Genomic DNA, 11,318 nt, shown 5'->3' on the forward strand with positions numbered 1-11,318 from the left:
CCGTCCCATTTTCCATTCTCAGCAAGCATGCCTAGCTTTTAAATAAAACAAGGGCAAAAAAACCCCAACCAAACACATCCAGTTGTGCTCAAAAAAACGTGGTAACTTAAAAAAAAAAAATCAGAGCAGGAGAGGAGGAGGGGGGGGAAAATCACAATCACAAAACTCTTTTTATTCAAGGTGTTGCTGGGAACCGCTTGGATTTAAGCGGGGAGATGAGATGGCAAAGCAGAGGGATGCAACAGAGAGAGAAATACCAGTTACCGCGGGACTGGGAGCAGCAGCGGGGTCTTTATCAGGGGACCTGCTCGCCCATCCGTCAGCACAGCTCACTCGAGACACAGGAAACAGGAGCAAGTCAGGGACACGGAAGAGCAGCCCAACGCACGTGGGTTTGGAGTGTAAAGTCCCTGACCTACAGAAACCTGTCTCACATCAGCTCTTGGGAATGAAGGCGTTAGCTCCAGGAAAAGAAATAAGCATTTCTGCAAATAAAAATGACGGCAGTGACATCAGCTTGGCTTCTTGAGACAGCCCAAGGTTCCCTTACTGCAGGATAAACACACACATAGGGGAAAAAAACCCCCCAAAACCCACAGTCATTTTTGGGGTAAGCCTTTCCAGAGCTGTATGCAATTTTATGCCACCTCAATCTTCACGCGCTGCCCACCGGCAGCATCCTGGTCACTACACCACCTCTAGGAATGTCATGGTGCTTCTCCTGAGAAGCTTTTACTACATCTAGACCAAAAAAAAATATCTATTAAACAGAAAACGCTTCCTTTCTCTCCACCCCCTAAGACTGCAAACGACCTACCACAAACAGTCCAAGTTTGAGAAATCCGGAGCTAAAAACCCCACTTGTACCAGAGCAAAGAGAAAGCTTCAGCCTTGTTCTGATAAATCTCACCTACTTTAGGGCTTGCAATAAAAACAAGCATCCCAGGAGGGCAGAGGCAAGACACCTCTTCCCTAGCGGCGCTGCCGCCGGTATTTTGCCACACGCCTGCACCCTCCTTTGCTCCTCACCAGAACCCCGAGGGGGTTTCAGAGCAGGGTGAGACTCTTCCAACACTTCCCAGCCACTTCCATCGAGTTCTCCTTGCTAATCATCACGGGTTTATTATTTGCTGGTCTCTTCCCACGCATGCATATTCACTTTGAAGACACGGGATCGAGGTCACTGCAGAAATTTTGTCTCCGTTCATCTCCGTGGGGCCGCTTTCAAATCCTCATCCCCCCCGGCGGAGCCTCAGAGGTGACCCCAGCCGCTCACACACACAAAACCGCAAACCAGAGGGGTTTGGGATTCTACAACAGAGGCATCGGTTTAATACTGTTAATAAAGTAACAAGTCTTATTTGTTCTTTACAGTATTTATTGTACATGCAAACCCATAGGAAAAACGCCAAATTCCCTGCTGGAACCTTCTCTTCCTAAATCAGGTATAAATTACTTTCAGGTAAAGCATGTTTGTGTTACACTTTGGGTTGGGGACAGCATTACGCAGCGGTCGCCTTCTCTTTGTAAGTAGCCATCATCTTCTTGATCTCAGCAATCGCTTTGCCAGGGTTCAAACCCTAAAAGGGAAAAATTTCAGTTAGCTCCTCTGAGAAATCAGCATGTTAGAGCATCCTCCTCCCCTTGCCCCGACCTAAGTCGTAGTAAACTCACAATTATGCTGCTACTCATAAAAATAACTATAGCAGAGAAGGTGTTCAGCACCCGTTTTTTTTTTTTTCCCCCTAAAAGCTGGAGTCCAGCGCAATTTGTGCTTCCTTTCCAACACTGGTGGGTTACAGGATACCGAGGGATAGCTCTGACCAGGCAGAGCCCCGGTTTGCTGCACTCAATTTACAAGGGAAGAGTAAGCCAGCCCGGAGTAGGGACGCAGAGCTGGGAGCTCACCTCCTCTACCTGGAGGCTGAACCAGCAGCGCTTCCCACCGCTTGGAGGAAAAAAAAAACCCCACTCATTTGACTTTGGAGGACTGGTTTTAATCAGCAACGCGAGGATCAAAGAGAAGAACGAGTGGCTGAGCGATAGGAGCTTTTAATAAAGCTCAAGCAGGAATTCAACACTTTTATGGGTGTTTGGAGATGATTTCTGGAGGCAGGAAACTGCCTTGTAAAAGCTCAACGGTGACGGTACAAGAGATGTGGTTTGTCTCCTTGTCTGGAATAAAAAAAGCTGTGTATTGGAGGACACGAGGAAGCGAGCAAGAACATTAAGTCACAAGATGAAAACGCTCCTCACAAAAGCCAGCTAAGCTTTCTAAAGGAGGTTTTTCTACAACATAGACACATCATGTTGCAAAGGCCCTTAATCCTGCAGCACCGCTACCAAACCAAGCATGCCTAATCTCAAAATGAGAGGAGGATCACAACTGCCCTGCCATATCGTCGTGATTACGGCAGCAGTGGTGCGAGACAGACACCGAACAGGAATTACCCGGGTGCAGAGCTCAGCGTGCAATCTTTCAGGGCTGATCAAGACAACAGCCAGGATTAGAGCTTCCGAGTGGAAATGTGTTATTAACCATAGATGTGTCTCAAATTCGAGAAACCGTGCCTTTTCCCTCCACTACGTGCATTCCTACATACAGCCAGATCTTCAGGCGGAACCTTCACCTTTAGCTGAACTATGCTTGATGCCAGATCACGAGCTAGCTGCCTATACAAAGGGGGAATTATCTGTAGTCAGTGAATCACTTTAGAAAAATCCATGCAGAAAAAAAGATAGTCACCACGCAGCGCTCCTGAGCCCTCAGCCCAGATCTCCAGGATCTCCTTTTCCCCACGTCTGTGATCCACTCAAACATTTGCCTTCGCATTATTTCACAGCTCAGGAATTACTCAGGTGCAAGCAAAGGCTCGCTAGAAAACACTGCGGCTGGCAGGAAAGCAAAGCTTGGTTTTCTGCCCAACAACAGGCACAAGGTCATTGCAAGACGAGGAAGAGGCACGCTCTGATTTGGGAAAGCTTGCTCAGCTCTCAGAAGAAATACCAGAAAGAACAGACCAGGAAATGCCCCGACAGCATAAAACACATCCCGCAAAGGCGCCAAAAACTTGTCATAGACTTCTCCATTACACAAGTTGCACAACACATCGGGGGAGCTGCTACCGTTGGAGTTTAAGACCGCGCTGCGTGGGGGTTACACGTATTACTCACGAGGCTCACGCCACTGCTGGGACTATGCAGGACAGACTTCCCCGTACCGTTTACTGGCAGTCTCTCTCACACGCCTGCGCCCTACAGTCACACTCCTAAACCTTGGGAGCGGACAGGTTCTCAAAGCCACAGCCTTGCTCGTGAGGAAGAGATCTTCCTGCCATGTGCAACACAAACTTTACCACGGCCTCTTGTACAATCACCATCACGAGCAAGACTGCTGGTAACTCACTTTTGAGTTGCAAAAGGCTAAACAAGCCAAGCTTGAGGAAAACAATGACCTAAGCGGGCGTTTTCCTGATTGGTTTGAAACGAGGTGTGTGGAAACAAGCCAGTAACCCCACAAGGGGCATACGGACGACGCACACATACCTTAGGGCAAGTCCTTGTGCAATTCATGATAGTGTGACAACGGTATAGAGAAAACGGGTCTTGAAGCTGTGCCAGGCGTTCCTCGGTGTAGTCATCTCTGGAGTCAATCATCCAGCGATAGGCCTGAAAGTCAGAGGCATTTAACACACCAAACGCTTCTGCGAGGTGTCGTAACCAGCGGGAGATTTTAAAAGCAACACCTAACTCAAGAATTTTGGTCCGAGATCTGGAATACATAATGTTATCCCACCTCCGCTCACAAACATTTGTATTGCTTTTAGATGGGGAGCCCCCCGTGACAGGCGGGATCCATCCTTACCTGCATCAGTACCGCAGGACCCAAGTACTTGTCCCCGTTCCACCAGTAACTGGGACAGCTGGTGCTGCAGCAGGCACACAGGATGCACTCGTAGAGTCCATCCTGCACAGGGGAGGGAGACCACAGTCAAGCAGAAACCCACAAGGAAACCTTAAAACCTTGAGCTGACGAAGCGTTGCCGAAGAAAGCAATTCCTACATGCATGTCCTCTGAAACAAGACGCAGGCAACCCTCCCAACTTGACCACTATATAATAAACAGGGGTTTTTCTGTGATTAAAGGGGGGAAAAAAAAGCATTTAACTGAAGAAAAAGCATGAAAATTGCTCGATGTCCCTGCATTCTTTCCTTCCGGCCTGTCCCAGTAAGTGGCTGAGGAAAGGCAGAGATACACAACTCATGAACTGTTACAGAAGAGAAGAAAGAGCAAAGTCTGCCCAACAGCCTAGGGGTAGAAGAGCTCGTAGTTTGGCACGTGCTTTGAGAGGATCCCCAAGCTCTTTCAGAATGGGAATGGTGTGAATCTTTAGTCATTTTACCATTTTTACAGAAATTAAGGCCTTTTTATTTTGGGCACTGAAGAAGTCAAGACCAACATGGAAGCAACACCAGGCAGAAGACAGTTAAACTCTGAGGAGCAGAGGTCTCCCAGGTCTCACAGCTCAATTGCTCTCCCACCACCTGGCTTAAACCACGTATCTGAAAGTTGCTTTTGGGGACAAGAGCCTCATTAAATTTAGTTTATAAAGATTCCCGATGTCAAAAACTCCTGGGAGCTTGTAGCAAGTCTACAGCTTTAGAGAGGCTGCTCTAACACACTTTTGGAAAGACTTGCCAAAGGTATTTAAGTCAGAGTTACCTTCTCGCTCCAAGTTTGTTTTATTTCTCATTATAATATTTCAAATGATTGGCGATTTAAAGGAAAAGGTGGGAGTTTTTCAGCTGACACCAATCCCAGGTTTCTCCTGCCATTCCCAAAGCAAGAGAAACTTCAGCAGCAAGGTAACAAGCAAGTTTACTAGTTGTCAGAAAGATTCAGGCAGCTCTTGCAGCCACTTTTAGGTTTGCTTATTTCTACTTGAATGAGAAAGTGATTTCAAGGATGCCGCTTTATGAAAACCACCTGAAGGGAGAGTGCCTTTAGACCTTACATCTGGATCGGATAACATTCTGAAGTGGTGCAGGAGAACTAACCGTTGCCTTTGGATAAAGATTCTTTCAGACTGTAAAACCCTGCAGTAGTTAAGACGTCACAGCGCCAGTCGCGTGGTGCTGCCGACAACTCCGGCACATGACCCGTCTATTCATCAGATGTTAACTTCACAGCAAACACGCAATGGAAAACTTTCAAAGACCACTGCAGAGAATTAGACTGCAGCTCACGTGTTTTCATTGAATCCCCTTTAAACAGCCTTCCTCTTCGCTGTTCATATTCGCCTCTTTTTTACCTAGGCAAGAACTTACCCCCACTATAAACTTTTTCTAAAGCCATTATCTCCCAGCGGTTCAAATGGTTCCTCACCCTCCAGCTTTACACAGAAACTTTGGACCAACACCACTACATTCCCAGAAAATCCCCTCAAAAATCACACAGCGCTCAAGATGGACGCCCAAAGACTTGCACTAACACATCACGCTTGTGCCTCCACATCCAAAAGTGAAGTTTTTAGAGCTGTAAAAATCCAGCAAGCAGCAACAAGAGAGCGTCGTTTAGCATGCTGCAGCTCGACAAGACAGCGCTGAGCCCGACAGCCTACGTGCCAGCATAAACTGCAGTGCCTTATCTCCGCTGGAATATTACAAGCCTGTAGCCTGCAGAATGTTTTTACAAACGCACATGGTTTCGCAGTGCAGACGGTGGAAATGAGATCAGAGTCCCCATCACAACCACGACTGCATTTCATTAGCAAACGTTACCCCTAGCAATGCAGGCATGCCATGACACTGCATTTCAGCGAGCAGATTCCACCCACGTCGGGTTTTGCACCAGACAGCTTTGTCATTAAAGGAACCAGAAGCTACTGCATGTTAATGTTTAACTCTGGTCTTATCTGGAAGGGACTTCAATGGTAGAAAAAAAAGCAGCAACCAGTTTCTGACGGTCTTCTATGGACTGCAGGTACTGCTCCTTGCCCTGTTTCGACTCATCCTTCTTCTTCAGGTAAGGCTCGATGGATTTGTATTGTGCGTAGAAGTTACTCAAGTCCTAGGAGTCAGAAGGCAAACAGGTCACATTTAGTAAGCCAAACTGATGCATGAGGGATTGAACTCCAACAGAAGGCGGCATTTTGTACCTCAACTGGCCACATTCCTTCAAATGAGGACAGATTTAGTCACTGCTGTGAAGCTCAGACCCACCCAAACCAGAAAACACCAGCCGGAGTAACATGTGAACTGTGAGACCTGATCTTGTGGCACCTCCCGACGTTATCCCTTCCAACCCAAGTCCGAACCCCTGGAATGGCGTTAGCCCTGGTCGCAAGCTGACGGAGGCAGATACTCACCGGAACAAGGTCCTTCACCACATACATGTGGGGGAGAGGGTAGATTTTAGTGATCTTGTTGAGATCAGGGTCAATTCTTTTGATACAGGCCAGCGTGTTGCCGCCAGCAATGTTCATAGCACAAGAGCCGCAGATGCCTGAGCGGGAGAAAAAGAATAAAGCGTTAGCTCTTTACCCTCTTATCCTACTTGAGGAAAATCCTCTTGGCCCCAAACGCAGCCCCAGGTTGTCTTCAAGAAACTCTGTACGTGACAAGGAAAACGCCAGAAGTTGCCATTGGGCCAAACACGTCATTATTTAAATAAAGAACAAACACAGGAGTCACTTTCATTAAAGCCTCAACACGCTCTCAGTGCGGAGCTTCCTTCCACAGCAGAAAACAAGTGGCTTGGACACTTCATCCCTTTCGCATCATTCATTACTTTTTCCACGCTACCTAGGGCGGGGAAAACCTAAAAAAGTTTTGTTCACAAGTTCGAAGCACGAGCTCATATCGATGGGAAAGCAGCTAACGCAAAGACGGTAACATGGGAGCCAGGCGCATCCCTGAAGGTCAGGAACATCAAACAAAGTCTCTAAGAGAGAAGCTTCTCTCCATGCCTTCCGCAGCAGGGCAGACTGGTGCCATAAACTGCATTCATTAACTCCCAAAGGTGAGAGGACAGACGCTCACCAGAACAAACAGCATATAAATAGCTTAACAAATGGATTAAATGACACCGTTAATGATCTCCCAGTAATAGAAGGATCAGATGAAGCCCGGGAAAGGCCAAGGTTTACAAGAAAAACGACTGCAGAACTGTCACAGATACTGCTCAGGTCAGGAGCTCGGGTATCCGATTCAGACCGATGCCTAAAACATCATATTAGAAAGATGACAAGTGTCACAAGGGCAAAACTCTAATTTCAGAGGATTTAACACATATCAATTGATACGAGTCAGGGAAAAGCCACTGCTCCTCACGCTGATGAGCTAGTCTGCCTCAGCGCCTGATGCGCTGGCCTTCCCCTCGCTGCCAGATAAACACTGGCACTTGACCAAGGTTATTCCTCCCACTCGAGAAGCAGTGACAAGTATTTTCCAGTCAGCTGGAAAGGGAACCGGGACCGCAAACATGGACCCATGAGCATGCAACAGGAACATGTGTCATCAGGATTTGTTTTTTTTTCCCTTCATGGTAGAAAAAGGGGCAAGATTGAACCAGCCTAGCTTGAAAATCTGTCTTCAGGTTCTCAAAGAAAAGTATTCAGGGCAATTAATTCCAGCAGCTCAGGAACAGTGTTGACTACCTAAATATCAGACACCGAGAACAACATCATATGAAATTCCTCCGTCTGCTATGTGGATCCTACAGGAAATGGCTGTGTTAAAGCGTGCTTTTCATTTACAGCCAAGTCAAAACATCTTTAGGCATCAATCGCACTCAAATTTCTCCTACTTGCAAACCCACCTAATTAAATCACAAATCATTCCATAAAGGCATCCTCCCTTCCTGCATTTCCACCACTCTCATCTTCAACTTGGCATCCCAACATTACCCATGAATTAGGATATTTTTTTTAGAGGGAAAGTCACCTGGACAGGTAAGTTTTAACACAGTTAAAGAGACACGCTGGGTGAGAACCGGCCGGCCGCTCTGCAATGTAAAACCACCAGATGGCCTTTTCCTCAATCAATCATTTCGCTTAGTCAAAGGGCCAAAAAAAGATTCCTGAAGCTATTCCTAGAAGTCATAAGTACTCTTCCAGTTACACCCTTTTTTATTTCCACAGCAGCACCAGATAAAGCAGCCCCTACAATTCATTCCCATTCACCACGTCTTCCCCCTCAATTTTGCTGTTGTAATCTCTCCGGCTCGACTTCCCTACGCAGCTCGTCACTGGAGGGCAGCAAGATGAACAAGATTAGGACAGAAACAGGAACAACTGGGGCTGTTTAAGCATATTGCTCATCGCTCAGTGTTTTGCGATTACGCCCTGCGAACATGAGCTTTATTACTTGATTCACTGAGGTATTTCATACGCAACAGCTAGAAGAGGAGAGTGGTATGCTGGCATCTACCCTGAAGTTTTCTAGTGGTCACACGTATGCTGTCAGCGATACACAAGTTTAAGGGCAGTCTTCAGTTTAGCAGGCTGGAAAAATCCTTCTTACCTTCCCTACATGATCTGCGGAAGGTCAGAGTGGAGTCCAGTTCATTTTTAATCTTGATCAGAGCATCGAGCACCATAGGCCCACATCTGTAACAGCAAACAGAATCAGTGAACTTGCATAATTCCTCCTCAGCCTCCGCGCTTGATCTCTGGCACCCCAGCTAAGCAGCACCTAAAAGGACTTTGATCAACTACAATTAAAATTACACTTTGCTGGCCAATTCCCAGCCAAAAGAGAGAGATATCGAGTGAGCAGCATGACCCATTCACCTCGGCACGCCCCAGGGTTGAGGGTGGGGGAGAAGCCATTTCTTCTCCTGGCGCCCAAAGATTTGGCTCAGCTTGAGAGGGTTCAGACAGCACAACTGAAAAATGAGCGCCTTGCTACCGGTTTTCTCCTTTTGGGTCAGGTTTTGACAAGTCTGCCTGTCCTCATTAGTCACAAGAGGCTGTGCACAAAAACAAACAGTCTTGGACAACTTATGTAATTTTCTATACAGCAGTCAAGGCAACACCCAGAAATTATTAACTGGTGCAAGTCCCACAAAAATTTGAGTTTATCACGTGCTGCTTAAGCAGAGAGCTGCGTGGCTTTGTGTCTGAAGCTTTCAGAAAGGACTGGAGGTGAATCCTTCTGGCAAGAGCACAGAGAAATCGAGGCACACGTGCCCATGCAAAGGTTTCTGCACAAGCATGCAGGTGGTTACGACAAGTTTAACACGACCTGTAAATCAGAAGTAACTAAGTGTTAAGAAAACCAGGAGAATAGTTGATAAAGCTTCACCTTAGCTCACAGGTCTGGCACTGTGAGCTATACAACAGTTTCCTTTTGGAACGTGCCCCAAAATTTGCTATATAAATAAAGCTTATTAAAGCAATGAACGCATTCAAGTATTTAACACAACTCCAGGACGCTGGGAAAACCCTCACAGAAGTCACAAAACAAAGCGATCGTTGTACTGCTGACAGCTATCAAGATATCGGCACTCAGAGTACAGGGTTTGTTGTTTTTTTTTTTTATTTGCCATGCTTAGCACTGACAGGTGAGGGAGGGGAAGATAATCCCATGTGATCACAGTAAGATTTGCTTTATCACAAAATAACACCGCTGTTGCCTGTGCTGAGGACAAGCTGCTCTAACACAGCTGAGGCATCACCTCCCTGGCCACTCCAACAAGGTTTCAACAGTCCCCGAGGCTTAACGAGACCGCTGACACCTTTAGCTGTCAGCTCAAGTACTCCTCAGCCACCCTCTATTATCACTTCTCTGATAACCTACGTGCACATGCAGCCCCAGTACAAAGCCTCTCCCTAATGGGGCACACACTCACTTATTCAAATCCACTTCATACGTCTGCATGCGGGGCTTGTCCCCAGGCTTATCGGGATCCCATCTGTAGATGGCAAACTTCTTGATACGGGGTGCCGCCGCGGCTGCCGTCTGCGCTCCCCGACATATCTGTATTCAAACGACAGCGAAACAGCCTTTAGGAGCCTTCGGGTGGCTCTTAGCAGCAAAAAATAAAATGACCTGAGGCCGCGTGCTTCGGGGCGATTCCTCAGGACCCATCGTTTGTATTTGGGCACTCGTACAGCTTTTGGAAAATCCTCCCAAGGATTTGCCGGAGCTGTGCACGTGGGCCCAGGCAGCCACCTCTGTCCTGGGGCTCCCTCCTCCTCCCCAAGGCAGAGGGGATAATCCTAAAAATAACAGGCAGCCCACGGGTGCTCCTGCAGTGTCCGCCTTTCCTCCACAGCCCTGAAGACTCTCCCTGTGCCAAAACTGCCCTCGGAAGCTCCCAGTCACATCTCTAGCCAACTCCAGACGAACAACTCTCTTCTGCACCTCCTGCCTCGCCTCTTCCTCCGTCACTCTTCAACCTCTTATCTCCCCCTAAACTCTTCCAGACCCTTTCCTGCTCCTTTTGGACCTCCAGACCCACCCCAGCACCTCCCTTACACATCCTCTTGCCCCCAAAATCGACCCCTCCTCCCCTTCTCCTACCCACTCTGAACCTTCTTCCCAACCTGTACTGCATCCTGGACCCCCTCCTGCCCCCCAGCTTCCTCTGAGTGCCCCCAGCTTCCTCCAGGCCCCCGTGTATCCCCCCCAGCTTCCTCCCAGCCCTCCCTGCACCCCCACAGCGCCCTCCCAGCCCTCCCTGCATTCCCTCCGGCCCCCTCAGCCCCTTCCCCTCTTACCCAGCCCCAATCTTGCCTGCCACACCCCCGCCCCACCTCAGCCCTCCTCACCCCCTAACTCCCTTTCACACCCTCTCCAGCCCCCCCCAAGCTCTCCGCCCCTCGCACCATGCCTCCCCCGAGGGCCCCCCGCCCAGCTGCCCGGAGCAGGACGGCTCCAGACCCCTCACCGGCCGCGGACCGGCCCGCAGGAGCCGCCCGGGGACGCCGCGTCTCAAGGAGACTCCCACCACGGCCGCCGCCATCTTGGCGTTACGCAGATCCGACCCCGCTCCCACCCCGGAAGCGGAAGTAACCTCCCGGGCCATCGTAGAGCGCGGCTTTAAGAGGAAGGAGGGGCGGGGCTCTGGTGGTCGCCATCTTGGGTGTGGTGGCGGTCGCTGAGGAGGCGCCATGTGGAGTGTGGCGCTACCTGTGGGATGGCGGGGCCAGGACGCTTGGATCCCCCTCTTTTGGGCAGGTGGGAGACCAGTACGGCCCCCCCACTAATTCCCAGCCGAATTCTTTCTGCAGGGGAGGTGCCCAGGCCCTCCTGCCTGCCCCAACACCAGGCAGGGCAAAATGGAGGGCGCCGAGGGGCAAAATGGTGTCCCC

At 49.0% G+C, this 11,318-nt stretch overlaps 1 protein-coding gene across 1 annotated transcript; it reads right to left on the reverse strand.

The window, feature by feature from the left end:
• Nucleotides 1-1,360: 1,360 nt before the first annotated feature.
• On the reverse strand, nucleotides 1,361-11,008 carry SDHB (succinate dehydrogenase complex iron sulfur subunit B). The gene is made up of 8 exons (XM_054849856.1): nucleotides 10,895-11,008; nucleotides 9,854-9,981; nucleotides 8,524-8,609; nucleotides 6,369-6,505; nucleotides 5,954-6,070; nucleotides 3,866-3,967; nucleotides 3,547-3,669; nucleotides 1,361-1,580 (listed from the first exon to the last, which is right to left on the reverse strand). Exons 1-8 carry the CDS (start codon nucleotides 10,967-10,969, stop codon nucleotides 1,503-1,505), a joined length of 846 nt encoding a protein of 281 aa, XP_054705831.1. The 5' UTR covers nucleotides 10,970-11,008; the 3' UTR covers nucleotides 1,361-1,502.
• Nucleotides 11,009-11,318: the final 310 nt, after the last annotated feature.

This window comes from Grus americana, chromosome 21 (assembly GCF_028858705.1).
Source record: "Grus americana isolate bGruAme1 chromosome 21, bGruAme1.mat, whole genome shotgun sequence".
Lineage (NCBI taxonomy): Eukaryota > Metazoa > Chordata > Aves > Gruiformes > Gruidae > Grus > Grus americana.